The 27,636-nt window shown below is 36.3% G+C and overlaps 1 protein-coding gene across 2 annotated transcripts; it reads right to left on the bottom strand.

Moving 5' to 3' along the window:
* Positions 1-799: 799 nt before the first annotated feature.
* LOC127436677 (ninjurin-2-like) lies at positions 800-23,997 on the bottom strand. Of its 2 annotated transcripts, none has more exons than XM_051690972.1 (4): positions 23,872-23,997; positions 1,653-1,863; positions 1,193-1,369; positions 800-1,080 (listed from the first exon to the last, which is right to left on the bottom strand). In XM_051690972.1, exons 1-3 carry the CDS (start codon positions 23,902-23,904, stop codon positions 1,221-1,223), a joined length of 393 nt encoding a protein of 130 aa, XP_051546932.1. In that variant the 5' UTR covers positions 23,905-23,997; the 3' UTR covers positions 800-1,080; positions 1,193-1,220. The 2 variants fall into 2 exon arrangements, with proteins under 2 accessions (XP_051546932.1, XP_051546933.1); XM_051690973.1 differs by having other exon boundaries at positions 1,202-1,369.
* Positions 23,998-27,636: the final 3,639 nt, after the last annotated feature.

Genomic DNA, 27,636 nt, shown 5'->3' with positions numbered 1-27,636 from the left:
ATTATATACTACAGCTACACTGTAAATATATAGCTTATATACATTTCAGTTTATGAGAAAAATTATGAGAATATTGTGCCAAGTGTACCTTTCACTTTAAAATAGGTATGATACTTTAAACTTAACAACCTAACAGCCATTCTGTTCAGACTTGGCCATTATTAAAGCTCTAAACGTTCTCTTTGTCTTCAGCACTGGCTCTATGCTTTTGACATTGCATATTGTACAGCATTCAACCCACACTATATGAAGACCTCATCCAGGATTGGTCCTTTGGGTGTAATACAGGGTTTGATTGGTTTTGCTGCTTGTGTACCTGAAGCATGACTGCAGGAAGGTGGTACTAGACCACACACAGTATATTGATATAACCAGAGCCCAATAATCAGCTCCCACGAGCAAGAACATTTGATAAAAGATGCTCCAGTCTCCCTCATTTAACTAGGAACTCAGTGATGCCTTATCATATGAGAAAATTAGCCTATAATTCTTACTGAAAGCATTTTCACACTGTAATGACATTTATAAATTAAACCAATTCCATTTACATCACATCATTACATGAATTGAACTGTCTCATGTTGACCATTTATTATTATTTTTTTCAGTCTAGTCAAATAAATGTAACTTTAAATCCTTTTTCATTATTCTTTTTATTATTCATTATTCTATATATTCCATTTACACATTTCTGTTAACATGTTTGTGCAATACATAAATCTCCCACTAGATATCAGTAGAGGACAGATTTTCATTCTTCACATACATGACTATTGTGCACAGTATAAATCCAGCAAGTCTGTGATTATGCAATAAGTTTGGGAATAAGCCTTTATTGTTAGTTTTATTGGGGACATATAGAACACTAGTCAGATACAATACAACAAGCTCTAATAAATTTGCCTCAAGGTAAGTTATCACAGCACAGCACATTTGATAAATAAATATAATTGTATTTATGGATTCTTATATAATTACCTGTGCATAAATAAATAAAAAAGAAACTAAGATAATTCTGCAGGTAGTGTTTTACGATTGGAACGGCTTGTGACTTTCGCAACCATTGCTATGCTGGAGACCCTGAAATCAAACAACATGAAAGAACTAGTAAAGGGGTAGGTAAAATCAAATTTTTCCTCATACTGTATACATGCATATTTTGTAACTCACAACACCATTTCAAGACAGTCACCTGTATCACCTGTATGATCAAGAGACAGTTACTGCTTGGGATAGAGACCTGTCTTCTGCACACCAAACGCTGTGATGAAAATGTTGATGATGACAGTGAGAGACACCAGTGCAGTGGCCACATTATTCATTATGTCCAGCTTCCTCTGATTGGCCACTTCATTGAGGTTTTTGCGAGCTGAAAAGTGGAAATGTGATTATGAATCATGGAATAGCTTACCCACTAGTTGCCAAACATCTCCTTTTGTGTTCCATGGAAGAAAGAAAGTCATTTGGGTGTAGAACAACATGAGGGTGTGTTAAATGTCATTTCATTTATGGGTGAGCTATCCCTTTAAATGTGAAATCATTTTGAACATGTGTGGTAACAAAAATGAAAGCTCTAAAAACTTTTTTCTAAAGATCAAAATGTCTTATTCCAATGGATTTATTGCAAAATACACAGTGGATCTCATACTCACCCATGTTGACGAACAGAGCCCCAGCTAGTACTTGGAAGAAGAGTGAGGCAGCGATGAGTATGATGACAGTGAGGTAGTACTTGAACTCAGGGCCCTGCTCCAGAACAGATTTCAGTTGGGAGGCGTTTGCCATCAACAGTGCCACATCCAGCATACTCTCTGCTACACTCTTCTTAGTGGCATAGTGATTCATGTTGAGAGGTTCTGCAGGCTGAGAGAGCAAGATAGAATCTCTATATATTTACTGAAGCTTTCATTATGGTCTGAGAGCTTTGAAGTGAGTCATTTTGATCCCTCAAACTTTCCTGTCCGGCCAGTGTTTGCTGTTAACATTAGTTACTAAGGCAAAATGACTGTGTATACAAGTGTTGGCTGGATATACAGAAGTGAACCAGCAGAAAAGAAAAGAAAGTAGGGGAGAGTATCTGATTGTGTGAATATTGAGAAACACTGGACCACTTCTTAAAAAAAAGTTTCTGCTACAACAGGACTTTGGTGCAAAGCTTGTTTATTTATAGTGCTTCCAAATCCCGACAGTGCAAAACAGTTAGGTTCCAAACTTTCAGCTGCCTGTCTAAAGGCCACTGTAACCTAGTGATGGACAGACTCAAAATGGCAATTCGAAATGTTACTTAATTTGTGTGACACTGCTGTGTTGAAACAGTGCTTTAAATCATGCAATTAAGTGGCAAAAGTAATGTGATTTCAGCAATAATCTATTTAGGTCGGTCACAATTTCAAAATGGTTAAAAACTTATAAAATGAATAATTTGTGAGACTGCTGTTTTCTGTCTTGCTGCAACACCTACACACATCGAGAAACAGATAATTAATCTAATGAGCCTCCTTTAAATGGATAGTTCACCCAAAATGAAAATTCTCTCATCATTTACTCACCCTCATGCCATCACAGATGTGTATGTCTTTCTTTCTTCTGCAGAACACAAATGAAGATTTTTTGAAGATTATATCCTCACAGTGCAAGTGAATGGTGACCAGAACTCAGAAGATCTTTCATGAATTTTCATTTTTGGGTGAACTATCCCTTTAGGTAATTCTGAAAGCTCAGTTGTTCCTGCATAAGCTTCATTTTTATATAGAGTTAATATTATTCAGATGTATTAATTAAGTTAGCAAATGTACAATCACATTTTCAGGGGTGGAAGATGGTATCCACTCTCATCTGTTCCATTTAGCTTAGAAATATCTGTCTTCTCCAGCAACAGCTGTGCCCTGCGAGATAATATTCTTAAAAGCAAGAGCAATTCCCCGCAAAAATGGAAAATTGCAAAAAAGACAAAATTATTGTGCATTTTTCCTTTATAATAATTCCTGAAAACATCCTTTTATTCATCATTAGCTACACAAACACTCAAAATATCCTTTTCCATTCATAATTTACATACATTTTCATGCTATTCATTCACACATACACTGTAATTTGTAATTAGTTGGCCTTACTTAGATTTTTTAAAGCAATCAGTTTGCATGCTTTTTGTAAGTAAACATAATTTTTTGGCTCAAGTAAACTTAATTATTTAAGCACAGTTTACCAGTTACAAGTAAGATGAGTTATAGCACATCTTAGTACAGGGAAAGTATGACAGGAGTCAAGGTTAACCATGTGGCACATTGGATTCTCCTCAGTACTATCTTAGTGCACATAAATCTGCACTTTTGTAAAGCTCAATTCACCAGCTACAACAAAACAACATCAATACTCATAAGAATTAAAACTATATACATTTTTTGATAGCAATTACTATATTTCTACATAAGTTCCCTTGTCTTGACCAAATATACATTATTTATTTAAGCGCAAGGGCTATTCCGAACAGTCACACTTTTGTACTTAATTTAGAGTTAGCAGTACTCAAAGCCAATGCTTAAAGAACGTATATATGTTGTAATGTTATAATTCCAAAATGTGACATTTCAAGCAGGCCTACTGTTTAATTTGATTGTTTTTTTTATTATTATTAATGACAACTTTAGAGTTTAGAGAGTAACTTAATTAAAACTAGTAAGAATAGTCCAAAATTAAGCTTACGTTGAGACAACTTTTTTTATTTTATTTGAGAAAACTATTTGTATTTACAGTGCCATACACAAACAACAATATAAGAATATACAAATGTATTTAATAATATTTTTTTCCATCTCAATAATTAAATTAAATTAAATATATTTTTTATTATTATAATTATTTAAATAGAACATAGTGATCTTCTATAGAAGTTATAATATTCTGGCAATTTATTTATGCACATAATGTGAATGAGTAAAATATAACTATATATCATGACCATATCATGGGCTACATGTTCTATATTTAACTCTACTGGGGTTGGTGTTTGATGTTTGACCAAAATATAGTCTGAGGAATAATTACATATACTACACTATTCCTGTGAGATTTAAATACAAATAATAATAATAATAATAATAATAATAATAATAATAAAAGTATATTATCATGACTGTTCACAATTAATCATTGCACTCACTGTCACGAGTAAAAATTTGGTCGAAGTTCAAATATGTAGTTATCTATTTCCCCAGTAGAGGGCAGCATTTCACTACTAAATCGATAATGTGTATGTATTTTGTAAAGTAACCACTTGGTGGCATTAAACACTCTTTTCACTTGTTTCTTTTTCTCTTCTTTTTATGGCAGCTATAACATATAATAAAGTACATTTACCATATACATTCATAATTTTTCCTGAAAGTTGTAAATTACAGAAATACGTCTAATATGCCCTTTAGTGATTACACCCACACAAGGAAGGTCTGTCACACTAATGACCCTATAGATACAGTTTATGATCCGTGCAGCTGAAGAATGTGCAGATACTCGCCAGCAGACCTCTCTTATCTACATCAGAACAAAGTGTTCCTCTGAACGTGCTATGCTGTCTTTCACGCTGGCCCCTTCCCCTTCCAAAACATACATGCTTCATACATGTGATATGTGTTTGTTTTTAAGAAGAAGAAAGAAGTTTGAACCGCCTCGATGAATCACAGACTAGTAAAACAAAGACCAGGCATGCTTCCAAATACCACACGCACAGGCTCATTGTTGTCCTTAATGATTGCGAATGCTTGTCTTATTTTCTTTTTAAAATAAACACCATGGAAGAGGTCAGGGATATTTTACAGTACATGAGGGGCCCGTGTAGCTGGCCCACAGGAAGTCCACCTCCCCACCCACTCATTGGCTGCTCTCATATCCAATAGCAAATGGGAACGGGCAAGGAGGGTTTACTCAAACAAATAACTTTTTTGCTCTGTTTTCATTTTACTCTTTTTTTCTTGTCTACTACGTCTTACAACACGTGCGGATTAGGAGGAGGGTCCATGAAAACATCCAGACCTTAAAGCAGGGTCTGAGAAACCACGTGTGTCACAGAAAAGAAAGAAAAACACATAATGTTTTATTAAACACTAAAAAAAAAAAAAAAAATATATATATATATATATATATATATATATATATATATATATATATATATATATATATATATATATATATACAATCCCAGAGACAGTACATAGAGAATGTACATAGAGCTAGACCAATAAAACATGTATGTGATGTGTCTCATTTTTTCATCAAATCCCTTAAAAGAGAAAGCAACTGTGACAGAAGACACCCAGAACCGAGCCAGTGGATTAATGTTGTGGGAAACTGACCAAAGCTTGCCTTAGTTTAGCCTGTGGGGGTAGATTTAAGTAGAATTTAGAAGTCAGGAAACGGTCACATCGCTGAGCCCCTGGGTCAGATCCATCCAGCTTTCTACTCCTTATCTTTCATTCATTATTTTTCAAGTTTCAGGCCAGCCAACCATAACCAGATGATGCATAAATTACACACTACACATTCAAAGGGATACTGTAGTTCACCCAAAAAATAGCAATTCTGTTACATCATTTATACACCCTCATGTTATTCCAAAGTAGTATGACTTTCTCTCTTTTGTAGAACACAGTAGGAGATGTAATGTTTGTGATTAAAATGTTTAATGGACAGTTTATACACATGCCCTTCTTTGCCATCTGCTCCCAAAGGCATTATCAGTTATCATAGATTATCATACTACTGTACACTTTCTTCTCAGGTGTAGTATGGGTGATAAGGCCAGAAAATAAAGGCTGTCTGTCTCTCCAGATTTTCTTAATGAAATTAATGAAGAACTTAAACCTATCTGTCATAGTTGTACAAATATGTTATGATGAAATAAAGCACATATTGTGATTTTATGACTACACACCCTTTATTGTTGTGGTTTTTGCTCTGACATGCCTAGATAATGTGATAAAGGGATTTATAACCTATTTATAAGTTTTAGAAAACAAGGAGAAAGATGAAAGCTATTGTACCCATTGAACTGCAAATATTATGCTGTATTATATGTATATTCATGTCTAATCTCACCAAGGCCATCTAGTCAGCCAGGACTGCCAACGGTAATGGCTAAAAATAATGATAATAAATTAATTAATTAATAAATAAATATCCCCTGATCTTGCATCCTTGAGACATCTGTAGAATGCAAACTTCATTCCTAATGGATCTCATTTCCAAACCTCGCACTGCATAGAATACCTAAATGCTTCTTAAGACTGTACAAGAGTTTCCAGGTGAGTTCACATGCATGTATTTGTACTGAAAGTCATGGCATACTGTAATGGCATGACCCCTGCGATCTTTCTGGGCCCTGAAACTGAGAAATGAAAACATGTACCTAGGAGAGACACAGACCCTCCTCTGAATGATTAATGTACTGTAGGTTCTGTAACAAATGTCAAAACCATCAAACACATGCATGGTTACATCAGCATATGTAAAAACTGTCAAGACACCCAGTGCATTGCAACATTCAAAATCAATGTTGTCATGGCAACAGAGGATACATGTAAACAGAGCTGGTTAAGTGATATGGTACCTCAGAACCTTCAGAGGTAAGCCAGTCTGGGGCAGGATGTAATAACTTCCTAGCCAATTAGAGAGTGAATATGCATTTTGGAATGCGTTGACAGACAGGTTGACAGGGGCCCCAGAGCATTCTGTGAATGTAACATACAGTATGTAACCTCAGTTCCCTAGTAACTGTAGGGATTAAAAGAGCAAAGAACACATACAATATTTCAACATAATCATTCAAAGAATTTGAAGGGGTGTAAGGCTCTCAACGGAAAATGTACAAGATTCAAACTGCTTGTTTTGTTTAATTTTCCAGATAACAATGGAAAAATATATAAACACACTTATGCACAAAAGGCAGACAATACAGTATACTTATATGTTACATTACTGATCTGAGACCATTAAGTTTCATTTTTAGGAGATTAGAGACTACAAAGTAGAGAGTGTGTGTGTGTGTGTGTGTGTGTGTGTGTGTGTGTGTGTGTGTATGTGTTTATGTGTATGTCAAAGGGGAGTGAAAGAACGGGAAAATGTTTATTTGATGCTGTAGGCTTCAGGATAGATTTCTTACCTTCTATTTTCCATGGACCTACCAAACATCCTATTTCCTGTAGTCTCATAAAGACAAGCAGATTATCTGATATGATACTCTTTTTTGAGTTAGCATTATATCTGTACATGACATGTGTTTGGAAATGTGTGTGTGTGTGTGTGTGTGTGTGTGTGTGTATGTGTGTACAGGTTTCACTATAGAGTGCCACATTTTTCAAAATGTCCTCACTAATATAGTGAAACTTGTTGAAAACCCACTAGTGAGGACTTTTGGTGGTCCTCACTAGTAAAAAAAAAAAAAGGCTCATAGATCGGCCAAATCTTGTTTAGCTTTAAATCTACTGATGTGCACAGGTTTCTGAGAGGGTTAGGTTTAGGGGATAGAAAATATAATTAGCCTGCTATGAATTCAATGGATGTCTATGAGATGTCCTCTCTTGTATAGTGAAACAAGGCTGTGTGTGAGTGTGTGTGTGTGTGTGTGTGTGTGTGTGTGTGTGTGTGTGGGCGGGTTTGGTGGTTTACGAGGAATTTGTTTTTAGGTTACAAACTGGTAATTACAAGGGTATTATGCTATAAATGTGGTTTATGAGGACATTTCTAGTGTCCCCATAATTCAAATCGCTTAAAAAAAATTATTTTTTAAATGTAAAAATGCAGAAAGTTTTTTGTGAGGGTTAGGTTTAGGGGTAGGGTAAGGGTTAGGGGATAGAATCTATAGTTCGTACAGTATAAAAATCATTATGTCTGTGGAGAGTCCTCATAAGGATAGCCGCACCAACATGTGTGTGTGTGTGTGTGTGTGTGTGTGTGTGTGTGTGTGTGTGTGTGTGTGTGTGTGTTTGTGTGTTCTTAGTTATAGTTTGGGTACAAAATTGTTTCCAAATGTGGGACGTCCTCAACTGGAAAAAACGATTCATTAATAAAGAAAATTACACACACACACACAAAAGGTTTTTTTTGTCTAAAAGTTTTCTTTTAGGGGTAGGATTGGGGTTAGTCTATAGTATTTATAATAAGCTTTATATAAAAACAATAGAAGTCTATAGTACGTCTTCATTTAGATAACCAAGTAAACAAGTGTGTGCATGTGTACTTGGCTTTAAAATACAGGAACACACTGGACAACAGAAGTGTCACTTCTTTAAATTGGGTCATGATGTTCAGCATTAACCCTAGGGAAGAGTCCAACAGGGACACACACACTCATAGTCTCCAAATATGCCTTTAAAAATGACATGCACAGTGAACAATAGCTACAGACACACCATCCTACTCTGTCCTTTGATAAACAGTTTATCTAAGCAGTGCCCAGGCTCAAGGCTCTCTGTGCTCCTATCTATACTGGAAACAATAATAAAGAGAGAGAGAAGGGGAGATACAAATATGAAGAGGAGGATGAGAGGAGGATGTAGAGTGGGTGAGCAGTGGAGGAGCAGGTTCCTGAGCTCAGGGCAGAGGTCTATGTTTGTCAGCTCAGTTTCCAGCACTATCTTATCACCCTAATTCACTATCTATCTCCATTCCTCCCTTGCTCGTTCTATCTCCCCCTGAGCTCCTACTGTTTTTCATTCCTATGAAAACATGACCTCATTCGAACCGGACCGATTCTTTAGGTGTAATGCAAACTTCATGTACTTCATTCCATAAGTGTCTCTAAGATGTCTTGGATGTGTTGTTGGATGTGTAGAAAGTGAAAGAGATGTGCAATTGTTTTCTGTGTAGCGAATATACATACAAAGCAATATTCTTCATGTTCAACATGAAATCATATTTGACTCTATTTAATTACTAAACACACATTCCTAGTCTTATTGCACAAAATGTACTGGGGCACTTTATTCTAAAAAGTTAAAATGTTTGTTTTTATAATCTTTTCTAAAAATGTCATAACTTGCTCCACCTCTGAAACATTTTACCTTTTGGCTGACGTCACCTAAAACATTTAAGTATTAACCACTCCCCAACAACCACCTGGCTCCATCCTGGTATGGAACGCCCATTTTTATTTTCATTTTTATTAAATTTTAGTAATTTAGTAAAAATAAAGTTTTTTTTATTATTATTTGTTTGTGTTTATTTATATTTTTAATTTCAATTTAAAATGTTATTTTATTTAAAAAAAAAATTTTTTTTTAATAATTTAATTTAATTTAATTTAATTTTTAGATTTTTTTTTTCTTTAACTGCTTTTTCAAATTATATTGAAATTTAACAATAAATCCTTATTCTTGCATTACCCTTTGTCAGGAAAAGTCTTAGGCACATAAGATGTTTCACAATAAAATTGGTAATTTATATCTTCAGCTTTAGTGCGTCAATAGGAAATATACGTTTTAGACTCCCATTCATTCCTTTTGCAAATATTATAGAATATAAGAACAGGGAGCCTTGCAACAGATTGAATGCCCGCCACAGAACCCCCAATGAACATAACTGAGTCAGTCTGGGATTACATGAAGAGACAGAAGCAATTGAGACAGCCTATATAGACAGAAGAACTGTGGCGAATTCTCCAAGAAGCTTGAAACATCCTATCTGCCAACAACTAAGAAAACTGTGTCCAGGTGTACCTAAGAGTGTTGTGTTGTTTTGAAGGGAAAGTTGGTCACACCAAATATTGATTTAGCTTTTTAAGTTTATTTGACTTTGTATGACATAAAATGATAAATGAAAACTATTTATGGCATTATTTCTGAAGGAATCCTCGCCATACAACATTTTCCACAAGTGCCTAAATTTGCACAGTCCTATCAAACAACAGGCATGTGACAAGATAACACTGTACATTTACAGTACGATTTTATTTTCAAGGATAATTTTCCTGCTTGAACCCAAAATATTCCCTCAACAATTTCCATCTTCTCATTGCCATTAAACTGGCCTGTAATTAAAAGAGAGGTCACCAGAAATATTCTAAGAGAATTTATAACCCATTTACAGCAAAATTATAGATAATTATACATTTTTGCCCCATCACACTGACCTCATAGTGACTCAGATTTATACAGCATGCTACCATCTCATTATACCAGTGCTCTCTAATTGTATCTTTTGATTAACACACTCTAAAGTTAGATTATGTGTGAATATGTGTGTGTCTATGTGGCATCTATGGTGGGGTGTGGTTGGTATGGGCAGGGTAGGGCAAATAAAGGCATAATGGCCTTGATTTGCCAGCAGTGGCTCTGGAAAGCACTGAAATGGCTGACTGGTTTAGTCATGGCTGCTGCAGTCACTTGCATTGGAATGTCTTTCATACTGGATACAGTTGAAACAGCAAGAAATGTGAGTGCAAATTCCTGCTTCTCTGTTCAATGAGTTTACAAACAGCTAGAGGGAGCTGGGCTTGTCAACTGCTCTCTGCAACATTTTGTGTATGTGTAAGGGTCAGATTTTGCCTGCATTTTGGGGCCCAAATGTCCCTACAAGTATCGTAAAACCTGAAATAACCTACTTTGAAGGTACCAGCCAATGGCCTCCATGAGGAAAACGGCTTAATAAAGATACTAAATAAAGTATTTATGAAAATCTAAAAATGCAAAAAGGTTATTGTGAGGGTTAGATTTAGGGGCCGGGATTGAAAATAGCATTAGCAAAAACTATAGATGTCATTGGATGTATATGTGTGTGTGTGTGTGTGTGCTTAGAATGGTCTCTGACTTGAGATTTATGGGGCTCTGATGACTCATTGAGCTCTGAAAGCCATGTACTGTCTGAAATACTACCACCGGCGTGTTCGTAGGCCATGATTTCATACTGTACCATTTTTATCCTGCAGGGGAAGAAGTAGTTGGGTCAGCAGTCTCACTCCCAAAAGTGAAACATTCACTGAAAGAGGACCATGAAATCACCCATCTCAGGAGTTTTCAAATATGTTTCATTAAAGTGTGTATTTTATCTCAAATGTTTCTCCTAAAATTAATTAGGAGAAATACAAATGGACAAAAATGTGAGAACTGTTGACAGTAATAAGAGCTATAAAATAAATATGGATGGCATAGCTCCGGTAATTTGGTCTTGGTTAAATTTGATGAGCAATTTTGAATTCATATTGAAATCTCTGACTTTGGTAACTTGCAGACTTTGGTGTCTTGGCAAATCTAAGCACAGTTTGAGACAGGTTGAGATCTCTTCTGAAACTCTAGAAGAGACACATGGGAGATTACTTGGGTCTTTTTTTCTGGAGAAAAATCTAAGAAAAAGGCTCAATTCACTGTCCATTTACTGTAATCTCTAGGAGATTGTCTAGACCTAGGAGAACAGCTGAGATACTAAAGAGATCTCATTTCTCTTTCATATGGGCATGTGGTAACTTTGGCAGGTCATATCTTTATGAATGCATCTGTGAATGTATTTTTTCATGTACAGGTACATATTTTTAGAATGCATGTTATACAACACACTGTCAAGAAAAAAATGTGCAAAAATTGTACTTTTATGGGCACAACAGCTTGTCACTGGGGCAGTACTATAAAAGTTAAACCTACTGTACCCTTTTCATGACAATCGGAATGTATTTGTACCTCATATGTCCCAAAGGGCACATATTATTACATAAATGTGTCCCTACAAAGTTAAGAAGGTACTGTGGGTGTACCTTTGAGTGTACTTCCCCAATAACAAGCTGTTTTACCACTAAAGGTAAACTTTTTGCAATTTCTTTCTGATAGTGCATAAAAATGTCTAAAAGTGTGAACTGTAGTCAAATCAAAGTACAAAGTACATTCTGTTTGTGCAAATGAAACAATGAAATAATTTCTGTGACATAAAATTTGAGTGGAAAACAAAAAGTTCAAAGACATGTCGAAGAATGGAAATGTGTGTTTTTGTGCATGTTCGTGTGCATATCAATCAAACGGACGTGCATGTTCCCATAGACAGGAAGGTCCCTGTACAGTTCAATCAGTCTATATAAATAATCTCAGACTACATCATTCGTCTCCACAGCCATCTCTTTTACTGACAACTGGATGGACAAATGCCAAACAAGGACAAACAGCTCAACGCTGTCTTCTGGCTATGCTGAAAAACCTCCAACGGGCCGCTCTTGTTACATAAGCATCCAAGTTTGACATTTGATTGTGTGTTCGCCTGAGAAATTAATTCTAATAAGGTGAAGAGCATGGAAAACCAAGGTCATGATGAGGGCCGGCCCTAACATTTTGGGGGCCTAAGCAGATTTTCAAAATGGGGCCCCCCTACCTACAATTATACTTATCCAATCACACCCAACATTAATAATTAAGCAAGTTTAAATTGTGCAAATAAACAAGTCTATTTTTTCAAAAGCATAAAGCTTAAAAATGCAAATCTATCAACTAGTTTATCAGCACAGCTATAATTACCTCAGAAGTACACTACCGGTCAAAAGTTTTGAAACACTTACTCATTCTTTATTATAATTTTTTTTTCACATTTTAGAATAATAGTAAAGTCATCAAAACTATGGAATAACATAAATGGAACTATGGGAATTATGTTGTGACTAAACAATATCCAAAATAAATCAAAACTGTGTTATACTTTAGCATCTTCAAAGTGGCCACACTTTGCCTAGAATTTGCAGACATGTACTCTTGACATTTTCTCAACCAACTTCTTGAGGTATCACCCTAGGATGCTTTTTAAACAGTATTGAAGGAGTTCCCATCTATGTTGGGAACTTATTGGCTGCTTTTCTTTATTATTTGGTCCAAGTCATCAATTTCAAAATTTTTTTTTTTTTATTAAATTTTAGATTTATAATGAAATAAATTAGTATGGTGGCACAATTATATTTTTGTCTACAAAACTGGTGTATAATAAAACTGTATTTAATCTAATAAGTATTGTGATGGAACTTAACTAAATCACTGGCAGCGGATTTAAACGCTCCTGATGTGTCATGTATTAATTGTACCTGCTGTCTTTAAATGCCGAGTGCGGCTTTAGAGAGAGCGGTCTCTTCAGGTCCAGGAAACGGATACCGCAGCCCTCGGTTTGTAGCCTGTGAGATGCCAAGCCCCTAGAAAATGCGCTAGGAAAAGCCGCCAACTACGCGTTCCAGATCGGGACTGAAGGGGTCAGAGTTTGGCTGATTAGCTTTGTAAGTAAACCCCTGCTGATAGATACTGAAATTACACCATTATGCGGGCAAAAAGCATCTTTCTCAATTGACGTCATTTCTCCAGTCTGGCGAAATAACATCTTTGTAAGCAACATATAAATGCAAGTATTTCATTATGTTATAGTAGATTTTTACCAGGCTCAATTTTATGGAGGGCTCTTAAAAGTGTGAGATTGGCTTGGGATTGTGTGCTTTCTTATGTTGTCATTAATCAATTATCACTGTCATTACTTTAGTTTCCAGAGTAATTAGTTACATGGTACTTCCAGCTCAAGTGATTGGCTCAATATTTTTTTATTTAGAACCAGACCAGCCAAGCAACTGCCATTGAGATAAATGGGAATGCTAATGGATAGCTTTCTCCGGGTACTTTAGACATCCTTGGTTACACCAACAGTGCTTTATGGTCTAGAAACACAACATTATTCAAGTATTGTCCTGAAGCCTGTTGGAACATGACACGTCCACAAAATTTGACACCTTCGTTGCTGGTTTTAAAACCCACAAACGAGCCACACAGAACTGGTTTCAATCAGTACACAAGAAACCAGCTGGTCTCGTTAGATGAATAGGCTCTTGGATCGCATTCAGGGCTAACTAGTGGCTAGGCATTAAATCTACACCTATATTATACTACTGTGGAACAGTTTGACACTGTGTTTTATGCACATGCCTCTCTTACCACAGCAGACCTGCCCTGTTTTGTGACTTAAGGACACAGGTTAATGCATAGTTTAGCATGTGCTCAAGTATAAACACATTGGCTGAGAGTCTGTTTAAACAGTGTGAGAGAGGAAGAGGGTATGGGCAGAAAAGATTTGGACTCAGACAGGTTATATAATCTAATACATAGGCTTTTTATAAATCTCCCTCATGAATATTATAGGAATACTCTGGGTCCAGTACAAGTTAAGCTCTTCTGAAAATTCAAACCTCAGTTTGCAAACAAAAAACTGAAATTGCATTTACAATGTACCTAAAATGGAGATATGGGGCAAGATATTGCATCACAATAAATGTTAATACACATTGCTGCGAAAATGATGCCACAGGATAAACATTATGCTTGCCAAAATAGTACCGACATTGTTTTATACAACTTTACAGCTCAAATGGCACATTTTTTGTATGGAGGAATTGATATAAGTGCTTTAAAAAAATACTGATAATTTCCTACATTAAACCCTCCGGAATGCCTAGCATTACTGTATAGAATTTTGCCTGTGATAATCAACAGCATGCCACAGATTCTAAGACAGATTCACAGATAGACCTTAACTAGTTTTAACATTCCTTTAAAACTGGGAGTGTTTTGATGACACTGAGAGTATTTAAAGGGATAGTTCACCCAAAAATGAAAATTAAGCATCAAACACTCATTATTTGTCCACATTATTGTGTGAAACCCTATGCTATAGGTCAGGCTATACATATGCTGTATATTGCCCTCACAAAATAAATGAAGCTGAACAGGAAAGTTACCATGCCAAAGCATCCCATTTGGAAGCAGAAGGCATGACCCAAGAAAACCCGCATGTTTTGCTTCCACATGTGACATCTCAGCATGAGACTTTTCTCCAGGGCTTTCCTGCCTTTCATAGCAAAGCACCTGCTGGTTTTGTCTGCTAAAGTATTTTCTTTTCCGCTCTTCTTTATGAGAAGAGCCGTCGAGGATGAAAAACAGGCAGATGTTACTGGATAAAGTAACTAAAAGTGACAGTTGACCTGCGAACAATCAATCATGCTGTAAGTGATGAGCCAAACATACATCCCAGCAGGGGCTGACGGGGAAGAGAAATTGGCCCGGGATTTTACATGGACAGTGGCCCAAAAGTTGTTGGAGATGTGGGGGGGGGGGGGGGGGGGGGGGTGGAGGGGTGTCCTGTCCTTTTCTGCATATAGCTGCCACCTTCGGCATATCGTGGTGCCGTTTTGTGGCCCGTTGTGCATAACATGGTGGCCCATTTCAGCTTATCGCGGCCCATTCGGCCCCGGTTCTCCGGATGGACAGTTCGCCCCTGCATCCCAGCAGTGCCGTGTGTGTGTCCAACAGCCTCAAAGACAAGGGGACCTATACATGCCAGCTATACTGTGTGTGAAAAAACTAATGCTGTCATTATTTACTCACTCTCATGTTCTTCAAAACTGGTATGACGTTCTTTACTATGTGGAACACAAAAGAAGATGTTTTAATGAAGATTAATCTTTTCAATGCAGTGGCAGTGGATGGTGACTCACTTTAAAGCTTAAAAAAAGACCTAAAAGTATTATAAAAGTAGTTGTTATATATATATATACACTACCGGTCAAAAGTTCTGAAACACTTACTCATTCTTTATTATATATATATATATTTCATTTTAGAATAATAGTAAAGTCATCAAAACTATGGAATAACATAAACTGAACTATGGGAATTATGTTGTGACTAAACAAAATAAAAAATAAATCAAAACTGTGTTATATTTTAGCATCTTCAAAGTAGTCACCCTTTGCCTAGAATTTGCAAAAATGTACTCCTGACATTTTCTCAACCAACTTCTTGAGGTATCACCCTGGGATGCAAAAATCAGTGGGGCACTTACAATGGAAGTGAATGGGGCCAATTTCTACAGGGTTTTAAGGCAGAAATGTGAAGCTAATTGTGTTATAAAAGCACTTACATTAATTCTTCTGTTAAAACTTGTGTATAAATTGAGCCGTAAAGTTGCTTAAATCATTTACTGGAATTACAGGGTTTAAGGCACTACCTCGTCATGGCAACGAAGCTATAACATTGGATATAACCTTTTACAGAAAAGGTTAGTGAGTGATTTTATCACACTAAAATCATGTTAACACGCATATTGTTTATGTCTTGTGGCGATACTTTTGAAACAGCATGTTAACGGTTACATACTGGCCCCGTTCACTTCCACTGTAAGTGCCACACTGTAACCCACATTTTTGCTTTTTTTATTTTTTTAAAGAAAAAGGACAAAGTTAAAATACATTTTTGTAGTAATCAAAATTATGCCACAAATGCTGTCGACTGAGCTTTAACTTGAAATGAACTCGGAATATTCCTTTAAACAAACATTCTCTATAGACATGGCAACAGCGTAACGGTGCATGTCAGGGGACTCAGATTTTAAATTTTCTTTCAGCTGTTACTTTTTATCCGTTCTATCAAAGAGCTTATGCAACATGTTGCGTGTCCTACGCGACCCCCTCAGCCTTGAATATAGGGCCTAGCGTGACCTCTAGGGCCACTGTGCCCATGTATATTCTACATACACATCACCTCACTGACACAGGGCAAAAGATTTCCATAACTGTATGTGTGTACTTTTGAAGAATGAGAAAATGTCTGACTTGGTTAAACATGTCAGTCATTGAGGGTTTGTTTAGATTCCAGTGGAATGGAGAGTTGGCTTGCCAACTGTCTTTTTTCAGTGGATAAAAGAAATTCATACAGATTTGGAACAATATAAGGGTGAGTAAACAATGACAGAATTTTATTTTTGGGGTAAACTAACCCTTTAATACAAGATAAATTTTGCTTCACTCATCTTGCGTATTTCACAGGTAAACGCTGATGATTCTTCAGTCTTTTATATAGAAATACTCTAAACAGAAGAAGCTTTGCTTTATTGTGAGCTTTTGACATTTGGGTATCCAAAGTAGTGTCATACTAACTTGCCAGAACACATAAAATCTTGAAATGCTACAAATAATGTGCAGCACATGTGTCAAGTAGGAGAAACCACACTCTGACATGATTTTCTATAAAGTAAAACATTGATTAGCTTTTTGGAAATGTTTTAATTTAATTGGAAATGCACAAGCTGGAATTTCCAGCAAGAGCGGAGAGAAGATATGTGTTCATGATGTCAATAGTCAAAGCTCATGTACAACAGATACAACAACAGCTAAAGACATCTGTGCCACACTGTCACCATGGTGACCAAACATCCAAGCACCAGACATATGTAATCAGAGGACCAGAGTTAAATATTAAACAGAGTGTTATTATTATGGCTAACAAGCCTAATTACCAATAACCCTGTTTAATGCTGTTACGTAATGTATGTTTGGCTTTCCATGTCAACCGCATGACTACATAGCTTTTAATAACTGCCTTCAATTTTAGCTTCAAGACCATCAAACAATTCATTAAACTGTGCTGCTAAATTCACTGTAATGCAGTGTAACAAAGGGTATGGGGAGCTACGCACTTACTGTACATTTAATCATGTGACTGTGATAAACAGAGAGTTCACCCAAAAATGAAAATTCTTTCATCATCATCTTTGTGTTATTCAAGAACCATATTACGTTCTTTCCTTTGTGGAACACAATAGGAAATGATAGGCAGAGTGTTAACCTCAGTCACCACTTTCAATGAATGTAAAAAAGACGCAATGAAAGTGAATGGTGACTGCAGAGTAACATGTTGCCTAACAACTCCTTTTGTTTTCCATGTCAAATGAGTATGAGAAATCGATGACAGAATTTGCATTTTTGGGTGAGCTATCCCTTTAAATTTATACAAGACCCCTTCGAAGATGACAGCATAATTGTGCAAATCTGTTTTTCATCTCACATCTGCAAACACTCATATCTCCAAACATTCCTCTGTGCATTATGGTATTAGCTGTTATTGTTACTGCAAATGCACCACTGCATCATGGGACAGGATCCAGACCTGCAGGCAAAAAGATTTATGTATAGCTTCGATTTCCATGGAAATATCACATGAATACAAAACTAGCCTTCGAAGATACCGTAATATTTTACAGCTCCCAGCAACAAAAGAAAGTCAAAGATGAAGTGATGGTGAAGGAAATACATTCAACACATGATTGTTGCCTTCACACGTGTGACACTAATGTGAGAGATGCCAGATGCTACTACCCTCTATAGAGCCTGGTTGAATTGGCACTAGGGTGCCATCTGGTCAGAGGGCAGCAGCCAATTCCCAGAAGTGGCGGCCTCCACCCTGAACTTCACAAACTTCACAAAGACACTACAAATGTTACAGCCGACTAGGAGAAGACAAGAAAAGACTGGAGAGAATTTGGAGAAGAGTACACGTAAAAAATAATCATGTTCATAGAAAAGAAGTAAAATGCACTCAGTATTTTTGTACTCATTAAAAAAGCTTTACTCCTAAAGAAATGAACAGTAATTTTGAAACATATGTATAAATGTATGACCACTCAGATGAGATTAAGACTCCAGTAGTATCAGTAACCTTATAAAAGCTATTTAAATCTACATGGAGTAGGTCCCCTCATGGTGGCTGCCATGTTGAGATCACATAACCAGCCAAATACTACTCGCTTAATCAAGCGGTCTCTTGTGTGACGTATTCCGTTGCCATGATACAGAATTAATCTCACATTCTCCTCTAGGTTGAGACATCCAGGATAAGCACACAAACACACCATTGTGAGTAAAGAAACAGATAAATACAGATCTAAACAAAAATCAGCAAAGCTTCTGTACTTCTTTTTCACACCGAAAGTGATCGTGTCGCTTTAGAAGACATTAATTTAACAGCTGGTGTCATATGGATGACGTTTATGCTGACTGTCTGTGATTTTTGGAGCTTTAAAAGAGAAATCTCCATTCACTTGCACTTTAAGGACCTACTGAGCTGAGATATTTTTCTGTTTTTCTTCAAATGTCTTCTGGTGAAGAAAGAAAGTCATACACACCTGGGATATCATGAGGGTGAGTAAATGATGAGAGAATTTTCATTTTTGGGTGAACTATCCCTTTAAATTAATCATGGGTCACTTTGAATAGTGGATTTCTACAGTGGCATTGGTAAGTAAAAAAGATTGCATTTGAATGATGCTGCATCCATGCCCCAAGGTGTCAGTGTGAGTCCAAGATTAAATTAAAAGAAAAAATACAGTATGCACCTTTAGTATTTTGAGTAAATACTGTATATTGACTGAACTTAAAATGTTAAGTTGCCATGACTTAAAATATGTCATCATTGTAACAATTACCTATTTTAAGTAAAGACAATTTCTACATTTTTTCTAAGCATTGTCTTAAAATTCTATGCAAATAGTTCCCTTTATTGCATGGCTTTAAATTGTAGTATGAGAATACTAGTATAAGAATCATGCATGGAGAGTAAAGTGCTTATTGTGTTGACAACATCACTTGCACTTACTGATAAAATATCTTTAAACACCACACAAAGGCTTGGTACATCAAGCTTGACAAGGGTAACAATCAACCAAGTGAACATTTTAAGTAGAGGAACAAACTCATCCTGACATCACAATACAAAAAGTTACTAAATGTGACAACAAGATCAACAACAAAACTGCGAAACGGCCAGACAATTCAACCACAATTATTCATGCCACAGTGCATGCTAGGAAGTGGGCATTTAGGACTAAACCACAAAACCATACACTACAGCATACAGTTTTTCAGCATACACTACAAGCGTAACCAGCCATTTTTACCTTACAGAGCTATTTCTATCTGATCTAAATCTTAAAAATGTGTTTTGTCAGTGTAATCTAACATACTCAATGATGTTAAATAATATTATATTATTATTAATATATTCATTTAGATTTTACCACATAAAGCACATTTTAAGGGTAACATTTTTTTAAATCCAGGCCAATTTGAACTAAAATATGCATCAATCCAACTCATCTGCTATACTTGTTGGTTCAACTTAAAAAAAGAGTATATGATATAGAAAGTTGTTAGAAATTTGGAATAGTAAGTACACCAAAAACTTACTACAATCAAGTAAATTATGTTTGTTTTCTAAGCATTGCTTACTTGATCCAAGAATTATGTATTACTATAAAATAGTGGTAAGTGGTAACAGGTAGTTGCATTGGTGAAGAAAATAACAGCCCAGACATGCACAAAGGATTGAAGGATTGGTCTCAACATCAAAAGCCAGGAGAGGCGGTAACCTTTGATGAATGGTGAATTCTTAGGGCCAGCAAAGCCTTCTCTGCTGGCCTAACATGACAGATAAATAAATATTTTTCATCCTTTCATTCTCAATCACCTTTTTGCCTATGTATTTTTAATCGCTTTCCACTCTTAATTAATCTACAAACAAATAGAGAAAAACTAAAAGTTTATCCAGTCAGAATTTGATGCTTACAAGTAAAGTGTGACAACTGTTTCACAAATTGCGTGCCCGAAGCAGCGCGTGAGTTTGAGCTCCACCCCGTCAGGCCTTCAGAATTTCTTCAGAATCCCTCAACAGTGCAAATTAATGGGCAGCTAAAGTCAGACTGTCAGATTCGTCAGCCAATCAGATTGAGTTATTTGTTCTTGATGGGTGTGGACTTTAGGATATGTCCCGGTCGAGGCCTTCTAGCTGGCCTTGAGTGACGCAATCACGCTTTAAGTGATGTACGTAATTCAAGAGCGAAAAGCTAAAGATCAAGCTGTCTGACGAGTCAGCTGTCATCACTGCTGGTATTGCCGTTGAGAAAGAGATCCTTATGGATTTAAAAACACGAGATGTTCTGCATGACCGTGTGATTGCTTAATTTATTCAACAGGAAAGGAGGACTGATTTTCACTTCAAGTAAATTGGTAAGTGCTTTTTGCATTGTTATAGCAACATCAGGAGTTTTCTAAGTGTAAATTGAGCATTCAGTGTCGGATCAAGTTTTGAAAAGTAGTGCTGTGTTCCATTCAACTCGAAAAGTTGGATTTTACAACTTCCTACTAGGAAAAGTGCTATGGAATGCATCTTGAAGTCAGAATTACAACTTTCAGGCTCGTGCAGAAATTCTCAACTCCGATTTCGCCGAGATGCAGGGGCACGATGTCAAACAAACATAACGACACTCAGGGGATATACAAAGTTAATGATAAACATTCACTTTATTAAGTAATATCGATAAATAAGTTAGTTTCCACATTATATGATATTAAAACTTGTTTAACAAACGCCTGCAGAAACAGGTGTATAAAACATTATAATCTCTTTTGATAATCGTACACCTGAAGCACAAATGCTAGTGCTGCAGCATTTTTTATCAGTTGGGTTGCTAGGAGACATCTCTAATGAGAGTCAAACCCCTGCTAAGCTAACGGGAGCATTGCAGTTTTGTTTTCTTAAATGTCATCTTCCGAATATCGGGGAATGGAATGCCTTTATGGTTGGAGATATCAAGTAAGTAATATCCCACATCCAACTTGAATGGAACGCAGCATAACCGTGTACCCTGACGAAACGAAATTTATTGCAAGCAACATTTAAATCGCAAATATTGTTAGATAGATTTTTCCAGGTATTATAGACCTCCTTGGTAGATTCATATGAAAAATTATGATTTTTGAATGTCTGTTTGGGAGACGTTCATTTCACAAAACAGTCATGCTGCAGTTAAAATTAGGCTTGCTTAAGCATTAAGTGTCGTTTCAAGTTCTGGCTTTCGTGCGTGGACGTGTTTTTAAAATGTCAATTGGTATTACTAGTTAGCTGTGACAGAATGTATGATGCCCAAAGGCATAGGGTGTCTTACTAATTGTGTAACTGTGTTTTCTTAATGGCATGAATCACACTGAAGGCCTAGACTTTAAATGCATGGCCCGCCACTGCATAACATTCATGTAAGCAGCATAACAACTGTGAATATTTTAACATGGGACTAAAACACTGCAATGGTTTCAGGAATCTAAGGTAAACCTATTCATTTTTTTCCATCCCTAGGGCAAAATCGAGTAATGTGTTATCACATACGGCTAATGCTCATCTCCAAATTCGTATGACCTCCTTCAGACATTTCACATCTGTTTCACCCACTCTGCCCTTGTATTAATCAGCATATTATCTCTGAATCATTTTAACAAGGATCAACATGCTCTGTAAAATCGTATACTCCTGCCACGGGTGTGTAATCCAGAGGAAATGGGATCCCGAGCTCACAGTCAGTACTGTGGTTTGGGCAGGGATTAGTTTGGAGACCCAGTGCTGACACATGCTTCTTGGAAAGATGGTGTGCAAGCATATGTGTGTCTGTATTCTCCGAGACAGTCTACAAACCATCCCTTTCTCTGTGAGTGACCAGGCGGAGACCTTTGTTTCATATCTAATATATAATTCATAAATGAGACAATTTCATAACTATTTTCTGCCTTATCTGGCATGCATTTTAAAACATAATAGCCATTTGTCATTATAACATCTCAAGCATGCCTACAGGTCAGCAGACATGGCATATGACATTTGGAAATGACATGTTTTACTGGCACATGTTTGACTGGCTCTGAGTCATGTGAATTAAGGACAGCAAGGAGACCCCTATGACAAACAAATCCGGAAAATAATATATGGCACTAATTATAGCAGTAGTGTCTACATATAAAGTCATTGAATAAAGTCCTAAAAAGGAAAAATATTGCTGGTTTCAACTTTGAACTTATATTTTAACTATATTGTATCTCTAAATAAAAATAAGGCATTTTACTGTTATTATAAAATGACAACTCTGAACTGTTTGTTTCTATGGCAATGCTCATAACACCAAAACTGATCCATATGTGACTTTATTGTTGATGACAGCAACATATTTTATCAGTACATAAATTCATTGATTCAACCACATGCAAAAGGTTTCAGAAGAAGAAAGCGCTCCAGGCAACACATGTAAAAAAAAGGCCCATAAAATGAAACAGCAATATGCCTAACTAACATTAACTGTTGAGACTGATGCTATATTGGTTCTTTTTGCATAATGACACAACAGTAAATGTCAGAGCTTTCATATAATCCTGAGTTTACAGCTTGCAATTATGAGTCCACCGATGGTGTGAACGCTCTTTACAAGTCAGAATCTCATAATTTAGGTGATTCCGACTCATCGTGAATGCAGCTGAAGCATACCTGTTGGCTGTTTGCGGTTGCCAAGCAACGTAGCAACTTGACCCTACAAATATGTGCACATATCAGCATTTAACAACAGCTTTAAACGTGGTTCACCAAATCAGAAATCAGAGTTGGAACTATCCGTTTCATAATGAAACATTTCTAGAGTTGTGGTTGTCTAAAAGTAAACGTCCTCAAAATATCCTCAAAAGGTTAGATTTTTCAATGTCACCTACTCAGGCCATTTGAGATTACAATATGAGACTTTCAAAAATAATGATTATGCCAAAAATAGTCTGAGCCACACAAACATTTTTTCTCAGTTGTACTAAAACATACTCTAATTTAATAGAAATAGCATTCCCAGTTTTCTTAGATCCTCTAGTTTTCCCAGTGATGTAACTCTCTCTAGGAAGCCACAGCTATCAGAGGTTTGTTACAATCCTCCTGACTCCAGTAATAGTTTGGTAAGTGTATGCTTTGTTGATCTTCAGGTACATTGAAGGTTCAGTCTGTCTTTGCAGTCCATCACTAATTGATATTTGATGGATTTTTTGAGTGATCTTCAGCTTCAGTGAAAACCGACATGAGGAGAACCTCAAGGGACCTAATGATCACCTTCTTCTAAATACACAGAACATTCTGCACCATTGTGTGAGGACAAAGAGAAAGAAGGAAACAGCAAGAAAGGGAGAAAGAGTAAAGACAAAATGCCATGTCACAGTCCCCAAAGAAATATCAATGGCTTCTAGACATCTCAGTGTACCTGCAGATCTGTATGTCCTCTTGTTGCTGGCATTGCCGATAGTGATTGCTGGTGTTTCCTGCACAGTTTTCTCTTCTTTAGGGTTGAATCCCTGTAGAGTGCCAGTCGGAGTTGCTGAGAGTTGGAAAGTTGGCAAAAGCTTTTGAAGAAATTCATGGCACACAGCAAAGATAGCCATCTAGACAAACAAGTGTGTTATTCATTTTTTTTATTCCAGCCTACTTCAACCCGCTGGACTGGGTCACTGATGTGCGCGACACAGAAAAGGCAACAAAACCGAGCACTCTTTTGTAACATTAAACCAGTCAAATAACAGTAAACCAGTATGCTCTACTCATAGTCTGCAGAGAGAATAAAGATGAGTTTTTCTATTTGCAAGTGCCCAGTTGGTATAATAAGACTCAAATGCCCCTATTCAGTCAAAGGCTATATTGAGTATTCATTTGCTCTCCTAATATGTATATGGCAACATTATGGTATTTTAATAAATATGTGACTAATATGTGGCTGGTATTTTAATGTAAAGTACAAACACACACACACATTCACACAGACACACGGAAACTTATTTTGACAAAGTATGTCATTTTTTCTGTGCTCTAAGAAACACTCTATCCCAGTTTAATTTGCTATAATAAGCCATTTGTGGTTGTCTTCCCACAGAGTGTAAACCTTGTGGCTCTGTGGTGCTTCCAAAATGTTAATTATTTTAAAAATCTGACATGTCAACTTCTAGCTCAGCCAATGGCATGTTTGGGGTGGGACTACCTGATTTGGAAAGCAGTTTAGAAAACAGAATTTATATTGGCTTGAAGAAGCCAACATACTTTTCCAAAATCCCTAAACAATGTTTCCAAATGTAACTCCTAGAGCTTTCAAGCTATATCCACCAAACTCTGCACAGTCCTTCAGACAGTTCTGTTTTGGGTTGCTGTGTTTTTTCTAATTGGTCAGAATTACGGTTTTCGCACAGAAGACAATCAAATCTCGTAAAACCCCCAAAAATTTGTGCTGCAAAAATTGCACATTTCACCTGCAAGAAAAAAGCACATAATCCTTATAACCCAGTTCAATATTAATTTCATGTTATTTTTGAAGTGCTGAATTGTAGCTTTATTTTATTCATTGTCTACCCCAATGTAAAATAATACAAGCAGGTAATTTATGAAACAACTCATCAAATAATTCTCCCACATTTTCACATTTATTTTGCCGTGTATTCTCCACCTTATATAAATAAAACAGGTAGAAAATATGCAGGCCCGAATAGCCTCTACAAGGTATCAGAACAGGGTCGAGATAATTTTTCTTTCATCTTGACATTTATAGGACTGTAGGAGGGCGGGAGTGGCTCTCTACAAAGTCCAAAGTTTGATTTTCTAAATCTATTATGATCACCCATGTTGTAACTCACTTGTCTGTTACTGTAGGTGTAAACATTACTTTTTGTGCAATTACAGCTAACATAACATTGTATGTAGTGCGTTTCAAGCCACCAAATGCATACTACAACACAGTGGTTTCATAATCATTTTAAGGTGGCAGCTGTGTGGTGTTATAAGACACTGTCTTTTAACAATGTGGCCTTGGGATGTACCCTTGAATTAGATAACAGCAAGTATTTGGAGAAAGTGTGTGCAGTATTAAGCTGTGAAATGGATATTTTCATCCAAGGCACAAGTGACCTGCTTGATTTCTTGTTAGTAATTATCAGAGCGAGGCACAAAACGTCCCATTATGCAGTCACAATAGTGATTTGACTCACAAAGTCACAGGGAAGAATAATAATTGCTGTAATTACAGACACAGAGAGGATCTGCGGAAGAAAAGGATCAAATGGTCCAGATATTCGTGCAAGGCCTAGAGCTGAAGAATAGCCTGATTTAAGAAGCCGAGAGAGGGTGTGGGTTGACAGAGGGTCCTTTCAACTGCAGTGCCCCAATGCAGGTATGTTAAACATGCCGTGTTTGCTGAGGTTCTGGGCCTCACTAAAAAAAACAACAACAAAAAAAAAACAGAGGAAGGGCAAAAAGTTCAGAATGTCATCAAAATTAATAAGTCTTATGTAAGTATTTGGATACTTAGGTAATTTAAAAATGTATGTATGAATGTCATTGCATTATATAACAGAATATTAAACAATATTTATAATTATCTTCATTATAATTTTTTTTTTTTGCCATTTCTGCTATGACTTTTAATCAGTTGCTGTCAGCATTAAAAAACCAGCCAGTAGCAATACTGTTCCAACAGTGACAGCCCGTGTCGGTCACTCACTCTGTACTCTCCTAAAATACACAATAAGGCATTATCTGCCAGCAGCTACACTCAATGGGACAGTCTAAGGGCTGAGTACCACTGCAGCTGCAATAGTGGTGAACACGTGGCATTTGCTGTTAATTTGATTTCTGCTTGTGTTCAGAACACAAGCAGTGTGACTTTGCTGAAGACTAAAATAGACTGAGGTAAAATTAATTTACAGCAAGCACATGTTGGAATCTAGTCCAATTGGCCCATACACACTTTTTACCACTAAAGATGTGCTGTGTACAATGTATGCCAATGTACATTAACAATTCAATGTATGCAGCTGTACTTCCTTATTAATCTCATAAATATGAAAAACACCAGTGTCGTTAATTATTATTATTATTATTATTATTTTTAAGGGGCAATGTGTGCCCCCTGGAATTATTTTTAACCTTATGAGGGCATATGTTTTTTCAAACCATTTAAAAGCTGCGTGTCATCCATTAATATCAACAGATTTAATTGAAACAATCTATATTAATAAATTCTCATTCTTCAGTTATGGCTGCAACCTAAAAAACCAAATCACTCCTAGACAGAAAACACATACTATATATCTAACAGCTATAGAACAACATGCTATCTACAGAGGCACTAGCCTAAACATATAACTAGATATGCCCAAAATTGTATATTATGAAATACATCAACCAAATGTTAAATAGAAGATTGAAAAAAAAAAAAAACATAGGAATTTACTGGAGGGCCATTTTTCATCCCCACATTTTAAATATCTGGGGCATTTTTGTCACTTAACATTTTTTGTGCTTTTTATTAGCCAGAAACCTTATAAGAATTTATATCAACAGTGTGACAAAGACTTAATGACCAAGTTCAAATTATTTCTCTGTAGTTAATCTATACAATTGCTTATTTTAGTGAGTTTATTTTCCTATATACTGTATTTAAAGACAATAAGCTCCTTCCAGCTCCTGTACACGTGAACCCTGGCACACTGTGTACCCTCTGCGCTATACCATCAAAAAGGACATACTTCAGCAGTTGGAACAAAAACACAGAAATCTCTCTTCACCTCATTTAGACACCTAGAGAGTGTTTTGCTGTGGAATGTCACTAAAATTGCAATGCTTGCCTGTGCTGTGGTGTAATCCCATAGCCATTTGTTGCTTTAGCAAGAAGGTTTGCATGTTGTGCAGTGCATAAAGCATTATTCTGTTAAGTTTATATTCATTATTTCTTTATCTGGCATTGAAAGAACAAATCGGAGAAATTGCATCTTATTCTATAAATAAACAAGTGTTCATTTGAATGTCATAATCATAAATATCATAAAATGATACTGATATTATTTTTAATATTATAGCTCTACTAACAACAGCAACTTTTTTCTGAACAGTATGTATAGACAAAATAATCTTGGCTAAATTTTTCTTCAGAGCATTGCATGAGTTGAAAGTGCATTTTCTGGTTTATAAAGTGGAATTTGAATAAAGT

This window comes from Myxocyprinus asiaticus, chromosome 47 (genome assembly GCF_019703515.2).
Source record: "Myxocyprinus asiaticus isolate MX2 ecotype Aquarium Trade chromosome 47, UBuf_Myxa_2, whole genome shotgun sequence".
Taxonomy (NCBI): Eukaryota; Metazoa; Chordata; class Actinopteri; order Cypriniformes; family Catostomidae; genus Myxocyprinus; species Myxocyprinus asiaticus.
This window is presented reverse-complemented; position numbering and strand designations above follow the sequence as displayed.

What these genes read in the sequence shown, in the direction of transcription:
- LOC127436677 (XM_051690972.1), bottom strand. Translation starts at nt 23,904, where the DNA reads ATGCCAGCAACAAGAGGACATACAGATCTGCAG. An exon ending in GAGGACATACAGATCTGCAG is followed by an intron (nt 1,864 to 23,871) that starts GTACACTGAGAT and finishes TTGCTCTCTCAG; the next exon opens with CCTGCAGAACCTCTCAACAT. An exon ending in GGCTCTGTTCGTCAACATGG is followed by an intron (nt 1,370 to 1,652) that starts GTGAGTATGAGA and finishes TCCACTTTTCAG; the next exon opens with CTCGCAAAAACCTCAATGAA.